The sequence below is a fragment of the Typopeltis vanoorti genome, chromosome 21 (assembly GCF_054136105.1).
Source record: "Typopeltis vanoorti isolate ZY-2024b chromosome 21, IOZ_Tvanoo_1.0, whole genome shotgun sequence".
Taxonomy (NCBI): domain Eukaryota; kingdom Metazoa; phylum Arthropoda; class Arachnida; order Uropygi; family Thelyphonidae; genus Typopeltis; species Typopeltis vanoorti.
The window spans coordinates 76,400,411-76,424,083 of record NC_143569.1 but is presented as its reverse complement, the minus strand read 5'-3'; the positions used below and the strand labels follow the sequence as shown (position 1 = coordinate 76,424,083).

The 23,673-nt window shown below is 37.9% G+C and overlaps 2 protein-coding genes across 2 annotated transcripts in view; one reads left to right on the top strand and one right to left on the bottom strand.

The window, feature by feature from the left end:
- The window catches only part of PIG-F (phosphatidylinositol glycan anchor biosynthesis class F), a 29,943-nt gene extending 27,154 nt beyond the window's left edge, over positions 1-2,789 (bottom strand). Inside the window, exon 1 of the mRNA XM_090411523.1 lies at positions 2,501-2,789. Within this exon, the coding sequence (XP_090267649.1) occupies positions 2,501-2,773 (273 nt within the window). The 5' untranslated portion in view covers positions 2,774-2,789. The remainder of the gene's footprint in view (positions 1-2,500) is intronic.
- Positions 2,790-2,925: 136 nt separating this feature from the next.
- The window catches only part of Atg14 (autophagy related protein 14), a 125,820-nt gene continuing 105,072 nt past the window's right edge, over positions 2,926-23,673 (top strand). Inside the window, exon 1 of the mRNA XM_090411173.1 lies at positions 2,926-3,125. Coding sequence (XP_090267299.1) covers positions 2,926-3,125 — 200 coding nt within the window. The remainder of the gene's footprint in view (positions 3,126-23,673) is intronic.

Here is a 23,673-nt window from a genome sequence, read left to right as displayed (position 1 = left end):
ACCTTATTACTAAAATACTCTGGATTAGAGATGCTGAAAGTTTTTTTTTTTTTTTTCAAGGGACTAAAAAGAACAAATAGAAGTTATGGCAAGCTCTGTAACTGTCAGGAGAAAACTTATTTGACAGGGAATGATAGTCAGGTGCCCTAAAAAGATGCCCTTGTTAATCAAATAAATTAGATTGGCTTGATTAAATTAGTGCAAGGGCATGGGAAATGAACTGCTGATCAGTTGAAAAGAGTAATTTTTTTTAAAAAAGTTTAATTTAACCTGCAGGGTGCCGATGGCAGACAGTTTGAAGATGATCAGGAGGAAAATTCAACCCTGACTGCCAGGTGCCAATAGTGAAATTCTTAGCTAGGTAGATGATCTGGGACTGCATGTCATATCATGGTGTTGGTTGCTTGTATTTCACAAAAGTTCAGTGAATGCAGAAGTGAACCAGAAAATTTTAGAATTGCTTCAGCCTCATATCTAATTTTAGTGCTGGAATGCACACCATGCTGCATTGTGTTCCCTGATGATGGCAATTTGACTTTCCTGAAATATTAGAAACATTAGTTATTGTAATTAATATTCAGTATATGTTGTAATTTCCTTAAATGAATAGCCAACATATAAGTCTTATCCCCAGAATTATAATAGTCTGATACATACATCAGTCGTCATATTACCATTCTCATCAGGAGATGGGTGCCATTAAAACATTAGTACAAGAAGAATTGAATACTGTTAAAAAAATTATTAAAAACTGACATAATAAACAGCTAAGCCTCATTCTAATGAAGAGATTAACAAAGTCATGATCCCATATGTAGGTGGAATATCAGAAAAAAATTACCAACATTCATTGGTCAGTTGACCTACACATCTACCTTATTCACAAACTAGCTTCTTTGAAAATGCACCACTTTATTATTATTACCATTTTATATTCAGTGCTTACAGGATTTCAGCTCTGGTAGTATATCAAATATTTGAAGCCTGAGAATTTTGCAGCTTCATGATCAAGTCTGTATCATACGTGGTCTTGTAGCGCAAATTAGCTACAAAGTTAAAACAGATAGTGCTACATACAGTAAAGAATTTGAAAGAATGTTTCAAGAAAGCCATGCAACACTGATGCATAAATTGTAATGACTGCCCAAGTTCTTTGTGTTGTGGAAGCCACCATTCTTAAATATATCTACAATGATATATTTTTTTTAATCCAAATCATAATTTTTTACAGGTTACTAACAAACTAACAGTTGCCTACACTACTGGTTTGTTGACAAGCTGTAGACTAAACAGAATGAAACTAATATGTTATTCTTGCTAAACTCTACATTCTTAATGCTAATTTCTTAAATTTCAAAATGATTGCTAAAACAAGAATGAAATAATAGTTGCAATAAAAAAAGTTTCCTTCTTTCAATTCTTTATTATATGTATACCTTGCATTTTACTAAAGCAATGCAGTTTGAACTCACCTTCAACCAAAAAAAAAAAGTCTTTATAAATGTTTTCATTACAAACTGATTTTTTCCCCCCTCAGTAAATGGGTACATGCCACATTTTGTGATTGGGAGATGAGCTACTGAAGACTAGCTTAAAAGGCTGTGGGTTCGAATCCCACTGTGGGCATTGATGTTTGTGAAAATACTGGTGGTGGTCGGCGGCAGATGGCATTGGTGTAGATGATGAAGATAGTTGTGGTTGATGGACTGGTGGAGATGAAGAGTTGTAGATGTGCCCTCTCTTGATGAGTCTTTGGACTCCCTGGAGGTGTTACGTAATAATAATAATGCACACATAATACACATATTAAATCGGAGCAAATTAAAGCTGAAAATAGCAGAAAAGTGGCACAAAAATGTTGGCATCCATCATTATCGTAAATAGTCAGCCTTAGGAAAGTATAACTTAATCATTATTATTTTTTAACATGATGGGAAATTCCATTTCATGTTTATTTGAAATTTAGCATACCAATGAAAGAAATCATTCTACTTGCATACTGCCATCAACTTTTTACTGTTGTCAGGATCTCCAAATATTAATAAACCCTGGAAAAGACCTTGATCTTCCTGATACTTAATTTTAATAATGACTATTCTTCTAGAATCTTTCAAACTGAGATAGCACATGATGTGACTTCCTCTTTCCAAAAACTTGGTTTAGCCAATGTTGATAAATACATGCAAACCATATACAGTGGACGTATATATATATATATATATATATATATATGTGTGTGTGTGTGTGTGTGTGTATAATGAGACGAAACACAAATACTGCCTATTGTGAAGTTGCCTACAAAGCATGTAGAACAATGCATTACAATGACAACTTTACAAACACAATGAGAAAATACAAGAAAGATCTCTAAACCACCCCACTAAAATATATTTAATTACAATGATTGGAGAAAAAAAAATCGCAATATCAATGCTTTTAATTTTTTATTATTTTCCTTGCTTAATGAAATAGTACGCATATTTCCGTTTTTTTTTTTTACCTTAAGTTTAAAATGAAACAGGTAATTTGCAGCTATTCTTCTCGAAGGATAATCGCTATCATTTTGCTTTGTAGTCCACAGAGGAATCCACTTCCGTCGTTGTCTCAGGAGAATATTCAGAGTTGAAAAATAAATTACAACGACAGATAGCGGAATAGCGTAAGCAAAATTGTGCAGAATTACGTATACTATCCCAAATAAGGCTATGATAAGACCAAAATTAGTAGTAAAAAAATAGTGAGTTGATAATGACGCTCTTCTCGTGGAAGACATCACTTCTTTATCTACACGCCATACTTGTGAATGTGTAATGAGAATGACAGCATGTATCTCATTTTGTCCGCTAGAGGGAGTTCAGGTTTCGATAGCACAACAATCATGCAACTGCTTGGTTTTAAGTAACGATACGTTTTGTAAACTGGCAGATGGCGACTTATAGTAGTGACGAAAGTAGTACAATTCCTATAGAATTTAATTTTCTTTTAGCGAGTAGCAACGAAAGATCTAGCAGTACATCTGAAAAATGCCCTGTTTGTCAACGCTCACGAAGAACTTTTTACTGTTGGGAATGCGTTCAAAACGGAGATTTTACACATTCCAAAGCGCGATTTCCTGATGCTGAAAGGTACATTTCTGTTTATATTTCTTTGGTATGAACGGTGCTCAATTATATGACTTTTCTAAGGCTGCCACAATTAGAATAAAAAAAAAAATGAATACGCATTTTCGTGTAAGGTGCAAAAATTGCAACATTTATATCTTATATTATTTGTGGATCACAAACAGGCGAATGCTATTGTCATTTTGCTAGTAGTTTATTTCAACAGTGTTTAGATATGGTAGGGTGGAGTTGCATAATACTTTAAATGATTATTCCGGTCATAAGTAAACTTAGTTAAACTCCTATTTCATCATGTGAAGTTGTTGATATAGCGATTGAAAAGTTCTTGGAATCTTTAAGTTTGATGAAAAGCGCAATTTTTATTCCGATAATTCGACAAAGAACATCGTTTTAAAATATTCAACTGAGAACTGTCAGTTCACCCATGTCAATTACTAGATTACGACCTTCATTTAGTGAACATTATGCAACTGAATGTTTACACATTCCTATAATTTGGTATGTTAGAAATTTTTCCACAGCTCAGATTACTTTATGTGACCTGAGCAATAAGAAAAAAGTTTTGACTTGGGAATTTATCAAAAATTGTATAATGAGCATGGAAGCAAATTATTACGTCTGGTTAAACAGATTTTCACCCGGCAGTTTTTGCATGTAGTAAAAATAATGGGAAGGTCTTTTCACCTTCTTTCAATAGTAATCCCATAAAAAGGGAGTTAAATTTATCACCCATTATATAGCAATCAAAATGAGCAACACCAAAAAACAAACTTAATTTGAATGCTTTCATTTTATGTTATATTTGGTAAATTTAAGTAAAGTTGAACATATTTTAACTCTTCTTATTATTATTTGAGAACTCTAGAGAGTCCAAAGACTCATCGAGGGAGGGCACATACACAACTCTCCATCGCCATCACTCAACCTCATCCACCAACCACATCATCTACACCAATACCATCTACTGGCCACCACCCACCACTAGTACATTCACAGAGATGATCACAAACATCCATGCCCATGGCAGGATTCGAACCCGCAGCCTTTCGGCCAGAGAGCAGATACACTAACCACTTGGCTGGCTATATAAGCTATTATTGAGCTATATAAGCTCTGGTCATAGTGGGGTAACGACAATAGTTGAGTCTCATTTAAAACCTTCATTGGCTACAGCATTGCCATCTGTTATCCAGGGAGCAGATTCCTTCATTATCCTGAAATCTATCTTGAACTGTTATTGAGGGATATCTCCAAGGATATTCATTATCATGGGATACCTCCAAGGACTCATTGAGGGAGGGCACTCCACTATACAACTATTTCCACCCTTTCATCTACCAACTAGACAGAACTGCTGCTGCCATCATCATTTACACACAGTGCCATCTACCATTCACCACCACCACAATTTTTTTTTTTTTTTTTGCATGTGAATTGTGTGTTCTCAAGGCCAATTTTCCTGTATGCAGGATTAAAAACGTGAATTTCTGTCAGATATAAAATTCATATATAAATTCAGCTAACTCTCCTTCAGTTGAAAAAATCTATATAAAGATTCCTCTTGTCACGACGAGAACTAAACTTAGGCATTTTTCTATGGAAGGGTACAATGTACTGTCGTTCTTCCAATTTCACTACAGAGACACTCTAAATTTGAATGCATGTATGAATATGAGTGAATATTTTAATTTGAAGACTAATTTCTCGCAAGTAAAATAAACTTTCAGTTAGTATTGTTTCTGTAGGGTCCAGACTTATAGCAAAAGGCCAAACTTGCAGACTGTAAGATACATCATACCTTCCCTTGAAACATTTATGTTGGAAGTTTTTTTTTCACTTGGTTAGACTATAAATTATATATTTAGTTTAATCCTTTATCCAAGTATTGGTGTTGTTTCAATTATTAATTCGATAAGTTACGATAGCACATGGCTCTGGTAAGAAGAAAAAGGGCGGCTAGTAATAATGGTTCGCCATCTTTGTTCAATAATGGTAACATAAAGGAGATTATTCAATGTACTATCTGCGAAATGTATGCATTGCAGAGAGCGGTTGGAGTATGGTTAGATGATGATAATGGAGTGAATGTGTGCAGAAAATGTAAGGAAAATGAGGAATTAAAGTGTGTTTCAGGTCATGTGATATTTTTGTCAAATTTCAGAATGTAGAAAATAGCGATATGCGAGGTTGTACCAGAGAGCTGTGAGGGCGTGAATGTAGAAAGTGTGAATGAAGGTATTAATACAGAACAAATTAATGGTTTAACAGATAATAAAAAAGATGAGATAGATGCAATGAGTGGGATCGTGCTGTTGAGGAGTGATACATAGAGCAAAGCGGCAGCTGGAGCGTATGCACAAATATCTACTGAGTGTACCAGCCAATAAAAAAAAAAGTATGATAGGAAAAATAAGAGTATGATTGTGAACGTAAACGAAATGAAGGAGTGAGTGCTGTATGGAGATTCATTAGTGCGAGGTGTGATAGTAGAGAATTTGATAAAATTGTACCAACCTGGTGTGACTATAAAGGACGTGAGTCTATTAGGGAGCAAAAGCTAAGAGTAAAAGAAATGATAGTTGTGGCAGGTATGAATGATTTGAAAGGAGATAAAATGGAAATGATAGAGGACCTGAATGAATTGTTTGATGTAGCAAAAGAAAAGAGTGAGAGAGTTAGAATGATTAGTCTTTTGCTGCGGTATGACAGTGAAGAGTTTAGAAGGAGGGCCATAATTGCACAAATGACTTTATGCGTGGGTTATGCATGACGAGTGGTGTGGAATTTGTGGACGTGTGGAGTGAGTTCGATGGGTGAAAGGATCTATATAAGATGGCTGGTTTGCATTTGAATGGATTTGGTGTAAGGAGACTTGAAAAAGTGTTGTTGAATGAAGTGGATGTGCAGAATCAGGGAAACTAGATTTATTAAGGGGTGGGGGGAAGTAGATATGCAGACTGTTGTGTCCCAATTTATGATTATTATCCTATCTATTGAAATTATGCTTATCTATGTTCTACTATTATCTATGCACGAGATATCACCCCAAAATACAAATATTTTAGCTATTTCTCCCCTTAGTGTCCCTAATATTTATATTATACTGCGCCTTTTGGGACATTTAGTTTGAGATATTAAATACAAAAACAAGGAGCAATTACCAAAATATGTCTGAATGTGAAACAATATTGCAGTCGTGACACTTTATCTCGTTTCAAGTGGTGCATTGGGCAGCAATTTCAGACAACTGTTTTATCAATGAACAAAGGTTTATTAAACTCATTAGTATGGTACAATTCAATTTCTAATATAATTCAATTCAATAGTAAGAAAACATTTACAAATTAGCATTAGCTTATCACAAGTAACTTGGCTATGATCCTATATGGGTATTACGATCATGCCGCCATAACAAATTCAACACATAAAATCATAAGTAAAATCCCTTATCTAATTAACACATTAGTTAACCCTATATTAGTCTGAATATGCGCTATATGCTATAGCACATGGATTTATATGATCAACTCGCTCTATTTTACTATCTAAAATTACGTAGATTAAATTATCCTTTCACTGTACTAACACATAACTTTGACATTTAAAACTTTCCTATACGTTACAATACACATGCATGATTCTCAGGACACATAATTACTTATATAATATAAATGTTAACAAGCATGCTCTCATTATAATCAGTCATGTACTAAAGTCCTAGTATAATTTCCTTTAGTCTCTTCAACAGTTCAGTAATAGAATAATGATTACAATTACAAACGATTTTCAGTTAACGTGAGATTTTTACAGTACCTTTTTCTCTTGAGTTTTCTATATTGGCCTCTACCTTTTTCCGATTGTACTATCCTGGTATGATCTCTCCTATAATCTGTCACTCCTAAGTTCTTTTGGCAATAAACTGTGCTTACGCGATCTTAACCTTTCGTACTTGAATCAAGGACACTTTTAGAATCATCTATACAATGGCTGTGAAACTCTCCACGTGGACACCGACTTCTTTACAGATTTCCTTTTTTTCGTAGTTGTCACTGGATGATGAAACACTTAGACAATACCTTCTTTTCTTTGGCTAAATGGCATTCCTCATTTCTTACCATAGGAAACACGAAATCGAAATCCTGCTCACTTTTGTTTCCTTGTTGTGACGGCAGAGATTAACTCCAATCCCGCCACTCAGGAAAACCACGTGAAACCTATACGAAGGAACTCGTGAAGAAACTATCCAGGAAAAAGCCCCTTTGGGAGGGGTTTCTAACCCTTTTATATCTAGACTCCTAACGGCACCTTCTTTAATTTCTTTTCTCCACCCCTTACTTGATTCGACTTCACCGACCAATTAGGGTGGCGTTTTTCTGCCAAACATCCTTTGGTCGGCGAGCCCGTGACGATGTCTAAAATCCGGGAATTGACCCTGAGCTATTGTTTTTCTTTTGCTAGCCTCTAAATTAATCCCCCTTCCAAATTTTTAAGAATTTACTTAATATTTTAATCTCTACCCTCTCACATACAATTTCTATTTACTAATCTTTTCTGTTTTACTTAGCTAATTGTTTTATATCACAACGGTAATATTTTCCTTCTTTTTTTTTATTAGTTAGTTCAACAAACACCCTTTTTTTTTATATATATTACTTGGATGCAAGGATATTTTTCTTTCTTTTAAATAATTCATCTATTAGCTTTTATACAGGGATTTTATTTTATTTTCTCTTCATGTTACACCATGATAACTGGGAATTCTACATTCTTAAGGTATCAGGGTGTAACAAGACCTTAGGGAGGCAGTTGAGTTGAGTGTATGATTGAGTATAATATGCCCGAGCGAATAAGGACAACAAATCAGAATGTGATGGTTAGTATAAGGCATCAAGGTAGGAATGGGGCCAATGGAGGTCTGCAATTCATGTATACTAATGCTAGGAGTATTAGGAACAAGAAGGAAGAATTTTTGGCCTTGGTTGGCACTTCCAGACCACAGGTTATTGGCATTAGTGAAACATGGCTGACTGAAGATGATATAGCTAGTGGGATTGAATGTGAGGGGTATAGTGTGTTCAGGAGTGACAGGGTGAATAAAAAGGGGGGAGGAGCGTTATTGATGATAGCTGATGAGCTGCAGCCAAGGAGAATAGAAGTTGAATTGCAGGATAGAGAGAAGAGCACATTTGAGGCCATTTGGTGTGAGATTGAGGCTTGCAAAACAAAATATACAATTGGGTGCTGCTATAGACCAGGTGATGGAAAAGATGGTGGAGATAGTATGCATAAGCAAATAGAAGAAATGAGTGGAAGGAGGGTAATTATTATGGGGGATTTCAACTATGGTAGCCTTGATTGGAGGGAGGAGAGGACACATGGGAGGAAGGAATTGGATTTTATGCGGATATTAAGGGATAACTGTCTGCGACAGCATGTAATGGAAAATACTAGGGGTTAGACAGTGCTTGACCTAGTAATTGCATCTGAGGATCTGACTGTAACGAATATGACCACATTGCCACCAATTGGTGAGAGTGATCATAGGGTCTTAACTTGGGAGGTGGCTAAAGGTGTGGAACTTACAATTAAGACAGGGTACATGTGGAATTATCGGGCTGGTAAGCATGACAAGCTTAGGAGTTTGATTGGTTCAGTGCCATGGCATGTAAAACTGCAAGGGCTGGATGTTGATAGTGCATTGGAGGTGGTTACGAAGCATTTGCAGGAGGCAATGGTTGACTGTAAACCAAGAGTCCGAATAATAAATTAAGTAGGGGTTAAATGGATGAATAACACTATTAAGCTTGAGCTGCAAAAAAAGAAAAATTGTGGAGGGAATTTAAGGAGAAAGGTGACCAGCAGGTGCAGGAACAGTATAAAGCTCAGGCCAGGAAGATAACAAGGGTGGTAAGAAAAGCAGAAGCGGATTACGAAAGAAAATTGGCCATGCAGGCTAAAGAGAATCCCAAACAGTTTTTTCAATATTTCAATTTTTCAATTTTTTTCAATTTCAATATATGTTGCAAGTAAAAGGAAAAATGTTCATGGCAGAATGATTTTCAAAAATGATGAGGGTAGGAAGGTAACCGAATCAGTCAATATAGTGGAATTACTGAGTGAGCACTTTGCAAGAGTATATCATCCTGGTGGTGACATTGCAGAAATGGAAGAACCGACAGCTTATACGGGAATTGTGGTGAATGAAGTGGAAGTGAATAGTCTATTGCAAAACCTCAATGTCAATTCATCTGCGGGATTGGATGGTATACCAGCTCATGTCGTAAGAGAAGCAGCTAAAGAATTGTCAGTGCCTTTGACCATTTTGTTTAATTTGAGTCTCGGTTCTGGATTAGTCCTAAGGGGTGGAAAGAGGGGGGGGGGAAATAGTTCCACTGCATAAAGGAGGTTCCAAGACTGCTGTTGAAAATTTACCAGCCGATCAGCATATCAGGAATTGTTGTCAAGATCTTGGAGAAAATAGTCAAGAAAAAAATACAGGATTGGATAGATGAAAATAGGATACTGTATGGGGGACAACATTGTTTTATGAAGGGTAGATCATGCCTCAGTAACTTGCTCACATTTTATAACACGGTGACAGCTGAACTGGATAAGGGTAATGGGTTTACAGTGATTCTTCTGAACCTTGCTAAGGCCTTAGACAAGATACCACATGGAATTCTAATCAGTAAACTGCAGCATATGGGGATGGATATAGGGTTGGTGAGATGGATAGGAGGGCGGTTGATGGAGAGATATCCGAGAGTGGTTTATTCAGGAGTAAAGTCCAAATGATGGCCTGTGACTAGTGGTGTGGCACAGGGTTCTGTTCTTGGACCACTACTTTTCAATTTGTTCATTAACGATATAGGAAAGGATCTGAGAGGTAGTGTTCGCTTATTTGCTGATGATGCAAAGTTGGGTAGAGCAATTGTGAGTGCACAGGATGTCAAAATTCTGCAAGATGATTTGGATAGTTTGGAGGACTGGGCTAAGGAAAATGGATGTCAATTTAATGTGGCAAAGTGTAAGGTTATGCATTTTGGGGTGAAAAGATTAGCAGCAGTATGTCACATTGGTGGAACCGTACTCCAGGAGATTGATGAGGCTAGGGATTTGGGAGTGTTGGTGGATAGGGAGTTGAAGTTTAGGGGGCACATTGCAAAAGTGGCTAAATCAGCTCATCAAATCACTTGGTTGCTGAAAAATACTTTAACAAGCAGAGACAAACAGGTTATTGTTCCTCTGTATCGAGCCTTGATAAGACCCCATCTAGACTAATGTTCCCAGATATGGGCGCCAGTGTTTCTTCTCAATGGGGAGGAGGTGGAGAGGATCCAGAGACAAGTGACCAAGATAATAGCAGGGCTATGGAATGAATCTTACGAGAACAGGTTGAAGATTTGTGGGCTGCAGAAATTGGTTGATAGGCAAAAAAGGGGTGATATGATTGAGACATTTAAATTACTGAATGGTTTCTATAAGATTAATTCAGAAGATATTTTTGAGAATATGACTGGTAGTGGTAGGACTAGGGGCCATCCATGGAAGCTTGGTAAGAGTGTGGTTAGCAAGGGTGTTAGAGCTAGGTTTTTTACTTGGAGAGTGGTAAATGAGTGGAATAAGCTGCCAGAGTCTGTTGTGGGTGCCATAACTGTAAATGAGTTCAAGGTGAAGTATGATAGATACTGTGTGAATGTTGAATAGTTGTTCTTGACATGATGTTGGGCCTCCTCCCTCGATGAGTCTAAGGACTCCTTGGAGCTGCCCGTAATAATAATAATTATTATTATTATTATTATTGTTCCGGTAAACTCCAAGGAGTCGACATACTCATCGAGGGAGGCCCTAACATCATGTCTGGAACAACTATTCAACATTCACACAGTATCTATCATATCCTGCCTTGAACTCATTCACGGTCGTAGCACCACAACAGACTCTGGAAGCTTATTCCACTCATTCACCACTCTCCAAGTAAAAAACCTAGCTCTAACACCCTTGTCAACCACGCTCTTGCCCAGCTTCCATGCTTGGCCCCCTAGTCCTCCCACCACCAGTCATATTTTCAAAAATATCTTCTGGAACAATCTTATAAAAACCCTTCAGTAATTTGAATGTCTCAATCATATCACCCCTCCTTCGCCTATCGTCCAATTTCTGCAACCCAGAAATCCTCAGCCTATTCTCATAAGGTTCATTCCACAGACCTGCTATCATCTTGGTCACTCATCTCTGGACCCTCTCCACTTCCTCCCCATCATGAAGAAACCCTGGTGCCCATAACTGGGCACAGAAGTCCAGATGGGGTCTTATCAAGGCTCGATACAGAGGAACAACAACTTGTTTGTCTCTGTATGTTAAAGTATTTTTCATAAGCCAAGTGATTTGGTGAGCTGTTTTAGTCACTTTTGCAATGTGCCCCCTAAACTTCAACTCCCTATCCACCAGCACTCCCAAATCCCTGGCCTCATCAATCTCCTGGAGTACTGTTCCACCAATGCGATATACTGCTGCTGTTCTTTTCACCCCAAAGTGCATAACCTTACACTTTGCCACATTAAACTGACATCCATTTTTCCTACCCCAGTCCTCCAAACTATCCAAATCATCCTGTAAAATTTTGACATCCTGTGCACTCACAATTGCTCTACCCAACTTTGCATCATCAGCAAACAAGTGAACACTTCCTCTAATAAGCAAACAAAGTTTGCGCTTGAAGTATCTTCAGGACTGGGGCAACTCATGGCAAAGGTGGACTGAGTTCACATCACTTTCCTTAGTATCCCATAATGCAAAGCACATCTCCTTGTGGACATGTATAATTCTATGCATTATGAGAAGGGTCACTACCCAGACTGGTTTCCCTGTATTAAGTGCAGGGTTACATCTCCAAAAACTGGTGAGATCCCCTCGATCACCAAACATTGAGCGACCCGAAGGATCAAAAACTCAGCATTGTTCCCCCTCACTAACAGGCTTACCCCATCACTGAGAAGAATTCTCAGCATTTGATTCTACCCAGTTGCAGGCTCACCCCACCACTGAGCAGAACCACTCATTTCATCTGAGGGGGTAACAGCAACAGCCATGCCTCATTTAACTTCATTGGCTTCAGCATTGCCATCCATTACCCAAGCTTCCAACTGGTATCGACCTTTATTGAGTGAGGTTTCCTCATTCAGTGGGAGCCAGACCCAGAGGTGATACCAAGGTTGAAGCAATGCAGAAGTCATATTTCCATATGCCAGTTGCCAAAAGGTGTCACACCTTATTATTAAATTACTCTGGATTAGAGAAAGATGTTGGAAGTTTTTTTCACTTGGTTAGACTATAAATTATATAAGTTAAGGGGATAATAAATCCTCATTATTTTAAAGCCAGATACGAAACTCGGAGATCGAAATATAAGATTTTAAAGCCGGATACGAAACTCTGAGTTTCGTATCCGGCTTAAAAAAAAAGCCTCTTGGCTCTTTATCGTATAAATTATATATTTAGTTTAATCCTTTATCCAAGTGTAAGCAAAGTTTGCGCCTGAAGTATCTTCAGGACTGGAGCAACTTGTGGCAAAAGGTGGACTGAGTTCACAACACTTTCCTTAGTATCCCATAATGGACATTATGGGAGGGGCCTAGTGACCCTTCCCATAATGCATAGCATTATACATGTCTGCAAAGAGATGTGTTTTGCATTATGGGATACTAAGGAAAATGATGTAAACTCAGTCCACCTTTTGCCATGAGTTGCCCCAGTCCTGAACATACTTCAGGCGAAAACTTTGTTTGCTTCACATGGATAAAGGATTAAACTAAATATATAATTTAACTAACCAAGTGAAAAAAAACTTCCAACATCTTTCTCTAATCCAGAGTAATTTAATAATAAGGTGTGACACCTTTTGGCAACTGGCATATGGAAATATGACTTCTGCATTGCTTCAACCTTGGTATCACCTCAGGGTCTGGCTCCCACTTAAGATACCTCAATAAAGGTAGAAACCGGTTGGAAGCTTGGGTGATGGATGGCAGTGCTGTAGCCATTGAAGTTAACTGAGGCATGGCTGTTGCTGTTACCCCTCAGATGAAATATGAGCAGTTCTGCTCAGTGGTGGGGTGAGCCTGTTACTGTGGGGAACAACGCTGAGTTTTGATCCTTGGGGGTCGCTCATTGTTGGGATATCCCACAAGTGTTTGGAGAGGTAACCCGGCACTTAATACATGGAAACCGGTCTGGTTAGTGACCCTTCCCATAATACATAGCATTATACATGTCCGCAAGGAGATGTGCTTTGCGTTATGGTTCAGTGCCATGGCATGTACAACTGCAAGGACTAGAAGTTGATAGTGCATGGGAGGTAGTTAAGAAGTGCTTGCATGAAGCAATGGCTGACTGTATACCTAGAGTCCGAATAATAAATCAAGTAGGGGTTAAATGGATGAATAACACCATTAAGCTTGAGTTGCAAAAAAAGAAACAACTATGGAGGGAATTTAAGGAGAAGGGTGACCGGCAGGCACATGAACGGTATAAAGCACAGGCCAGAAGGGTGACGAGTGTGGTAAGAAAAGCAAAAAAGGATTACGAAAGAACATTGGCCATGCAGGCTAAAGAGAATCCTAAATAGTTTTTTAGATATGTAGCAAGTAAAAGGAAAAATGTACATGGCAGATTGATTTTAAAGAATGCCGATGGTAGGGAGGTAACTGAATCAGTTGAGATAGTTGAGTTACTGAGTGAGCACTTTGCAAAAGTATATCATCCAGGTGGTGACATTGCAGAAACGAATAAACCAGTAGATTATACGGGAATTGTGGTTAATGAAGTGGAGGTGAGTAGTCTATTGCATAACCTCAATGTCAATACATCTGTGGAATTGGATGGTATACCAGCTTGTGTTGTACGAGAAGCAGCTAAAGAATTGTCAGTACCCTTGACCATTTTGTTTAATTTGAGTCTCGGGTCTGGGTTAGTCCCGAGCGGGTGGAAAGAGGGGAAAATAGTTCCACTGCATAAAGGTGGTTCCAAGACTGCTGTAGTAAATTACCGACCGATTAGCATATCAGGAATCATTGTCAAGGTCTTAGAGAAAATAGTCAAGAGGAAAATACAAGATTGGATAGAAGAAAATGGGATACTGTATCGGGGACAGCATGGTTTTGTGAAGGGTAGGTTATGCCTCAGTAACTTGCTCACGTATTATAACACAGTGACGGCTGAACTGGATAAGGGTAATGGGTTTACAGTGATTCTACTGGACCTTGCCAAGGCCTTTGACAGGATTCCACATGGAATTCTAATCAGTAAATTGCAGCATATGGGAATGGACATAGGGTTGGTGAGATGGATAGGAGGGTGGTTGACGGAGAGATATCAGAGAGTGGTTTACTCGGGAGTAGAGTCCACAAGACGGCCTGTGACTAGTGGTGTGCCACAAGGATCTGTTCTTGGACCACTGCTGTTTAATTTGTTCATAAATGATATAGGAAATGATCTGAGAGGAACAGTTCATTTGTTTGCTAATGATGCGAAGTTGGGTAGGGCAATAGTGAATGAAGATGACGTCAAAATTTTGCAGGATGATTTGGATAGATTGGAGGTCTGGGCTAAGGAGAATGGATGTCAGTTTAATGTGGCAAAATGTAAGGTTATGCATTTTGGGGTGAAAAGATTGGCAGCAGTTTACTGCATTGGTGGAACCGTGCTCCAGGAAATTGATGAGGCACGAGATTTAGGAGTGTTGGTAGATAAGGAATTGAAATTTAGGGGACACATTGCAAAAGTGACCAAAACAGCTCATCAAATCACTTGGTTGCTGAAGAATACGATGACAAGCAGAGACAAGCAGGTTATTGTTCCTCTGTATCGAGCCTTGATAAGATCCCATCTAGACTACTGTGCTCAGATTTGGTCACCTAGGTTTCTTCTTGATGGAGAGGATCCAGAGGCGAGTGACCAAGATGATAGCAGGTCTGTGGAATGAACCGTATGAGAACAGGTTGAGGATTTGTGGGTTGCAAAAATTGGTTGATAGGCGGAGGAGGGGAGATATGATTGAGACATTCAAATTACTGAAGGGTTTCTATAAAATTAATTCAGAAGATATTTTTGAGTACAGGGCTGGTTGTGGGAGGACTAGGGGACATCCATGGAAACTGGGCAAAAGTGTGGTTAGTAAAGGTGTTAGAGCTGGGTTCTTTACTTTTAGATTAGTGAATGAGTGGAATGCGCTCCCTGAGTCTGTGGTGGATGCTGTGACAGTGAATGAGTTTAAGGCGAGGTATGATAGATACTGTATGAATGTCAAATAGTTGTGATGAATATGATTTGGGGCCTCCCTCGATGAGTCCAATGACTCCCTGGAGTTGCCCGTAGTAATAGTAATAGTTATGGTATACTAAGGAAAGTAATGTGAACTCAGTCCACCTTTGTCACGAGTAGCCCCAGTCCTGACAATACTTCAGGCACAAACTTTGTTTACTTACACTTGGATAAAGGATTAAACAAGATATATAATTTATGGAACATTTATCATTGGATCATTCACTATTTATTCTGGCATTTTGTTCATTTACCTTCTATTTTGCTATTCTGTATAAATTTGAATGATTGATTAAAGTGCTGAGGCCTTACTTCCCCATTCTAACTTAAATCGGAAAGACTGCCTCTCTCTCTCTATGAGGAAGGTCTTATTTTAATCGCACGTTTTTTTTTTAATATCTAATGAATTATCAATATTGCAGTATTAGTTCACTTATACCATAGCATTGCTTTATGTATGACATCACACAGCTTACTTTTTCAGCTCACTTTGGGCCTGGCTCCCACTGAAGAGACCTCAATAAAGGTCGAAACTAGTCTGGGTAGTGGCCCTTCCCTTAATGCATAACATTAGACATATCCGCAAGGACATGTGTTTTGCATTATAGGAGATACTGAGTTAGGAGTGTTGATAGCTTGCTCCACCTTTGCAACGAGTTGTCCTGGTGTTGTACCACCTTACCCCAGTCCTGAAGATACTTTCAGGCGCAAACTTTGTTTGCTCACACTTGGATAAAGGATTAAACTAATTTTATTATATTCTAACCAAGTGAAAAATAAACTTTCAACATCAATACTTTTTCAAATCAATCCATTGTTCACATTCTACTTTATAATTAACTATTGTTGCCATTGATGATGGCCTGTAATATTCAGGATCAAATATATGATCTTAAATAAATAGTATTACTTTGTATTTTTATGTTAATTGAAAAAACTTCTCATGGCACAAGTATCTCTTAAACAACATAAAAAAAAAAGACTGATAAGAATCAAACTTTCTCATATTTTTGGTAAGGATAGGCAGTCATTACGACTTAAATTAGGATGATGGAGCATGATTTTCACACTCTCTTTACATAAACATTCAAACTTCAACGAACAATGGTCGAGCAAACTTGTCCTAGAGTTGAAGATTCTGTGGTCGGTGTCATTTCCATGTTGTGCTAGACCTGATTTCTCAAATGTCTTGTTAATGATGTATGGTTGGTGTTCTTGTAATCTTTTCTCCACAAAACATCCAGTTTATCTGAAGCAGGTGAGATGACCATCACAAGAGGACCTTGTAAGCACCAGGAATTTAGAGTGCAGGTTATTTATCTTTAGAAGAAGGAAACCAAGTGGAAAGTTTCTCGAATGGTACTATGTTGTATTTCTTGAGGATTCTTGAGAATGATTCAGAAATATATGAAATTGGGACTTTCTGTAAAATTTCAGGACTATTTGGAAGCAGGCTTGTAAGAATCAATAGCAAGTATAGTTCATAGGGAGAAGTCTTTCAGTTTCATAATACATTGGATGTTGAGAAGTTCCTGCCTGAGATTGTTGGGGCATATGGTATGAGCACAATGCAGTAAACATTTTATAATTCTGACTTTTTGTGAGGGATGGAGGGCATATTGTTGTAGTTGTTGTATGTAGTGACCGCTGAAGGTAGGTTTACGATGGATGGAGGTAGTTAATTCACCTGAGGGAGAGTGAGACATATAGGAAAGTCAGTTTATTGTCCTTTTTTTCTATTTCCATGGTAAAATTTATCCTTGGATGCAAATTATTAGAAAAGCTGGTAAGGTATTTTACTTGTAGGGCTAAATGATAAATTTCATTGATATAGTGTACTGAAAAGGAAGGTTGAGGATGGGAAGAAGCAAAAAGAATCGCTTCCTAAGCATTCTAGATTTACAAAAAAAAAATGATGAAATAATTTTTATAAATATCAAAATCAAATAATTTGACAATATCAGCTTTAAAAATTTGAATGCAACTGAAGGGAATTTTCAAGTTTGATCTTAGTAAATAAAGATTAAATACCTAGTTGAACATTAAGTCAGAATGTTGAAGAGATAACTTCTTCATTAATTAGGAAATCTAAAGAGTTTTTGATAAAGGCTGGAAGTTGTGATAAGAACTTTGCTTGGTGATAAGTCAGATAATTGATGAAATCTACCATTGGGTGAAGAGGCACACTTTCCTTATGGATCTTAGGTAGATCATAAAAGTGGAAAACTTCTCTCATCATGGATATTGCAGACTATAAAAGAAAAATATCCTTCCTCTACATGACAGATCTACATATCAAGAAATAAACTACAACCCCACAAATAGTCAGTTTAAAAAACGTATTCATGCTCGAGGAAGTTACCATGTAGCCATAAGATTTATAATACCATGTAATGCATTTTCAAATATTCCAATTATAAAATTTTCTTCACCTACCAGCAGCAAACTACAAAACTTACTAAAACACAGAACCATAATAGCTCTGATCAACCCTTTAAAATGGCTTATAAATTTAACTGCCAATGAAGATGCAGTACCTGTTTCATTTGATCCATCATTTGTTTTGTAATGTTACACTTAATTGAATATTATTGTGATTGCTATTCCCATATCAGACTACTTGCTCTAAACCACTAAGAAAACACACTCGAGCCAATAAAAATCCCACTATTGAAATATCTTTACATGCAACTAAACACATCCCTGAAATCGAAGTCTGCATTTTCCAAGAAAACTCTGAGGAATAAGAACCACCTATTGTGAGCACAAAAAGACCCTGTCTACTCCCATGCTCATTGCACTTAAACAAAATAAATTACTCCTTGATACTCTCAAACCAACCTAACTCCTCTTAATGCATCATTCCATAAAAAAAAAGTTCAAAGAATGACTGATAGAGGAAATATTGCACTGCAAGTGAGAAGAGAGTGAATTTTGCATACCATGTGATATAAATAGTGCGAGACTGACTTTGCAGTCATTTAACTTTGTGTGGTCTTACTTTGCCTGAATGTGTCATGCTTGTGAAGTGTTTCTGTAGGAATGAAGAAAATGCTGCTGTAGCACTTCATGAGTATAGATACCTAAAGACTTTGTGAAAAGCCCAGTAACACCAAATGCAGTGCAACACATGGTTCGTCAGTTTGAAGAGAGGCAGTTTGATAGTCCAACCAGGAATTAGGTGTAAATCCAGAAATTCTGCAAATGACTGAAGATGTTGAGCAGTCAAATGAAAATACTATTGGTTCATGCAGTGCCATGGCAAGCATAGAGAACTTTGCTTAAAGTTGCAAAGCTACCCATATAAATTTAGCCACATCCAGTAGTTACAAATAGGAGATGCCGTTGTGTGAGAAACATTTGCATTGACATTTCTGGTACATAGGATGAGGATTAGTCTTGAAACTTCCTATGGAGTGATGAAGCTCATTTTCATGTTTGTGGAATAGTAAGCATTCAATGCTGCCACATCTGGGCTAGACAGAATCGTATGCATTTCAACAAGTTCCCTTACATTTGCTATCACAGTATGGAATAGGATTTGAAAGACAAAATCACATATGTGTGCAAAACTTTCGATGGGTCAATTGGTCAATTGCATTCCAAATTTTGGGAAGTTTCTTGCAACTGTATGTATTTAAATTTGATTGATTTCTGAGTGCCACTACAAATTCCAAATACAGCCTTTCTTTCTTGAATTTACTGTGATTTAGCATGGTGGTTTTCTTCTAGAAGATCCTGAGTGGTGTTTGATACATAGTCTGCAAGACCAGATTGACTATATTTGTGATTGCAGATATAAGTTTTGTGTTAATCTAAATGGATGTGGCTATCTCTCTGTCCATAGTATGCCAACTTGCAGAGACAGGATACTTTATATACTCTAGGCACCGAGAAAGGATAGAGCAGATCTTTGTTAAAATGGTTAAGGATAGCAAGTTTCTGGTGAGCCTTTACTGGAAATTTGCTACCCTTTGGAATCTGCAGTGGCACTCAGAAATCAACCAAATTTAAACAAATATGGTTACAAGAAGCTTCCCAAAATTTGGGAAATATTAATCCTTAGAGATCCCAGTTTACATCCTAGGTCTCTTACAAATGTACAAAGAGGGCGCACCACCTAGATAGAACTCTAGAGTCATAGCCACATTGTTTCATTCAGTGTGGTATTGCCTTTGTGTGTCAGTTGTTATTTGTAATACCTGAAGATGTCTCAGTGACTGAGATGAAATATTGGAAGCATTAAAAATAGTTTCTAATCTTTCATGTTGCTGTCAATATTCCATTAAACCTCCAACACGATGTCCTACCAGCACTTAAGCCTTAACGCACGAGTAAAGAAAATGCTTCAGGTGATTGCTCTGTCTATGTTTACAAAATAAACATTCTGAAAAAAGATTTGGGAGTCATATTATATGCTCAGTCTGGTACATACTGTAACTTAATTATTTTATTTGAGATTTTCATTTCACATCAGGTTCATCTGAAGTACCTCTCTGTGTAGGAATGCAAACTATTACATCTGGCAAGCCTAAGAATTATTGTTTTTTTTTTGTTTTTTTTTGACAGTTGACCTACAATTTCAAGCTTTTAGCATATTAATACCATAAAAAAACCTACTCCTAGAAACCAGACAGGCTAGGATACCTTTTAAATCAAATCAAGCTTGAAACAACCAGGGTGGTGGTATCTCTCACATTGCTGTTAAAGTACATTCATTCTTGTCGGGTATGCCTTTTGTTATACTGTGTACTTCCACTACCCTGCTTTGACTTTGTATCTTCTTTTACTTAGCTATCATTAATGGTCGACTGCCTAAAGCTTTGAACTGCCGCCATGTATTTATTTCTACTATATCTTATTTCTCGCTCTCTATAGTCCAACAAATTTGTTTAACGACTGTGCCAGTTAGACTCTTATTGAGTGCAAGAGTATAAGATCTTAAACCAAAGACAAAGCAAATATCTTATATTATTTTTACTTTAAACTAGTCGTGGCTTAAATGTCAATCATCATAACTTCTATCTTATGCAGGTTTGAATATTTTTAGGATAGTACATTGACAGAAAATCAGTCCACTGTGTTGTTCACAAACCATTTAATTGAGTCAAAAGGAGGATGTATTTACAGAGCAATTTATACACACACACAATATCATTACAATTCTCTCTAAGCTAATTCACAATCTAGCATAACATTACTTGAATGTAGGACATATCTTGGTTAAGCCTAATTCACCTTTAACATACAATATCTCACAAACATAGATGTATACTCTTGTTCAGTATTACAATTACTTACAATATTTGTTCAGCAGACAGTCTCTCACATCACATTTTTGTATATGCATAAGTCTTCTTTTTATCTTTCTTTTCGCTCACTGACACGTTCCTGTTTTCCTGCCCAATTTCTTCCTTGTTCAAGTAGTCGACTGTGCCTTTCCTTATTGGATCCTTAACATGGCAGCAATGTACAGCTCCTTCCTTCCACAATACCTTGACACATTTCTCATGTGGTGGCTATCCAGGTAGACGACAAACGACACTTCTCCTTCAATTCTGGACAACAAAATCTTGCATGACGGTGATCTCAGGTAAGGGAACCCTAAGACAAATTTCCTTTTCAGCGAGCTGCCTCATATAGGCCCAGACTTCTCTTTGTGCACGTGTGCATCTCTTGAATTTGGTCACGCATTTACCTTTGGACATAATGATGTCATTCTTCGCGTGGCTTTGGAGCTCTTTATCCATGGCAATTATGGTCACGTATTAATCTCTGGATGTGATGATGTCATTCTTCGCAGGTCTTTGGAATTTTCCAGCTGTGGCAATTCTCAGAAATCTTCACTAGTTTTTGCATTACTTGGGCTTAGTTGTCTCATTCATAATTCCAGTTACATCAAATTAAATATCCTCTAAATGCACTTGGTCTGATTGGCTAAGTTAATAGCTTCTCTACTCTCCAGAATACCTTACAACCTGAACCACTCTCCAAATACCCTAGACCTCTTCTTGACCAATGACCCTTCCAAATACACAGTGAATGTAGAGGGCCTGCTAGGCAATTCTGACCACAACCTAGTGCTCATCTCTTCCCCCCATGCAACAACGCTTACACAGCCACACCCATACAAAAGTAGTTTGACATTATAACAGTGCCAAGTGGGACAGCCTCTGCAACTTCTATGCCTCATTTCCATGGTTAGACTATTGCTTCCAGCCCAAATACATGCACCGAACTTATAATCAAAGTAATCTTTACTGGCATGGAATCATACATTTCCAACAGTACTCTGACCTGCCATTCCCTAACTAAATCCTGGTTTTCCAAAAGATGTGCCAAGGCTGTACAAATGAAAAACCAACCATATCATTACTAGCTCAAATCAAGAATTCTATCCTCCTTCAGAGCTTATACCCAAGCCCGAAGTAAATGCAAAAAAACAATCAATGCTTCCAAAACAGAGTTCAAAAGAGCAAAAAGTAGGAAATTAGCAGCTTGTCCAAGTGCCAACCGAGCCTTTTGGTCCCTCGCCAAAGCAATCGGTCGTAACTTCTGCCCAACACTATTCCCACCTCTGTCATACCCAGATATCTCCATTGCATCATCACCTACAGAAAAGGCCAATCTCCTAGCCTTACACTTTGCTTCCAATGTATGCATAATTGACGATGGCAAATATTGACCCCAACCATTTCAGATGCCCAACATACAATGCCCACGCCCACTATATCCTTTTGTCAGAAAGAGATCAGTTTAAATTAGACACAAAAAAGTCTCCTGGCCCTGGTGGCATTCCTCCAATTGTCCTTTAGGTTTGTGCATCAGAACTGTCTCCTGTCCTATGTAGCATATATATACTGTCTTACTCCACTGGTATCTATCCCACAGCTTGGAAATTGACCTATATTCAACCCATTCCCAAGAAGGGAGACAAGTCACTGCCATCCAACTATTGCCCTATCTCACTCACCTCAGTTTCCGTCTATACTAATGGAAAAAATCATCAATTTCCAACTCCTGCACTACCTTGAAGCTACCTGTCTAATAAACGACTGCCAGTATGGATTCCATCGCTGCCAATCAACAGGAGATCTGCTCACATATGTCACCCATCTCTGGACAAATGCCATGGAGAAGTTTGGTGAATCTCAAGCGGTTGGACTTGATATCTCCAATGCATTTGACCGGATCTGGCACATGGGCTTACTAAGCAAACTGCCATCGTTTGGTCTATCTCAAGACCTCTGTAGTTGGATTGCCAGCTTTCTGTCTGGATGTACGCTATGGGCGGTGGTGGTGGTGGATGGCTCCTTATCCTCTCACCATTCAACTAATGCCGGAGTTCCTTGAGGTTCTGTCCTCTCGCGAACCCTTTTCTTACTATATATCAATGACTTACTTCAGCCTACCTCTTTGCAGACGACAACACATTGCACTCCTCCCTTTCTTTTGGTACTCCACACAACTCGCCACTGCTCTCAATTCAGACCTCCAAGCCATCTTCCAATGTGGTTCAGATAACTTAGTCAATTTCAATGCAAATAAAACCCACTACTGTCTTATTTAAAAAAAAAAAAAAAAAAAAAAAAAAAAAAGAACCATTTTTCCCCAGTATTATTTTTGACAACACCCACATTTTCAGACAATCTGAGATTTCTCTTGGAATTACTCTGACATTAAACCTCTCCTGGATAACAACCATTGCATCCTCAGGATGTATTAATGACTCATCTGTTATCAACTCCCTGCCCCCACTTTTGCACAGACAATTGGTCTCTGCACTGTGTTTTCTACAAATATTCCCATGGAAAATGTTCATCCGAAATAGCATCAATAATTCTCCCACTTAGTACTAAGCTCGTTGGAACACATGCAGCTGCTGTTCAACATCCTTACGCAGTGCATCTTGAAACCCACATAACATGTTTCTTCTCCTCCTCCTTCATCCCTGCAACTACTATACTATGGAACAGTCTTCCCCCTGGATGTGTTCTCTAAGGAGTACAATATACAGTCATTCAAATCCAGCATGAACAAGTACCTTCTTTCCCAACCCATACACAGTACTAATGTACTAAAGGTTGTCTCTATCAACCTCTCGTGTATGGGCTCAACATAAAAAAAAAAATAATTTTATATGTATATTTAATACCTATATACTCTGTCTGATCTCATTTTTGATACTACCCAGATTTTTAGTGAAGAAGAGATTTCCCCTTCAGAAATG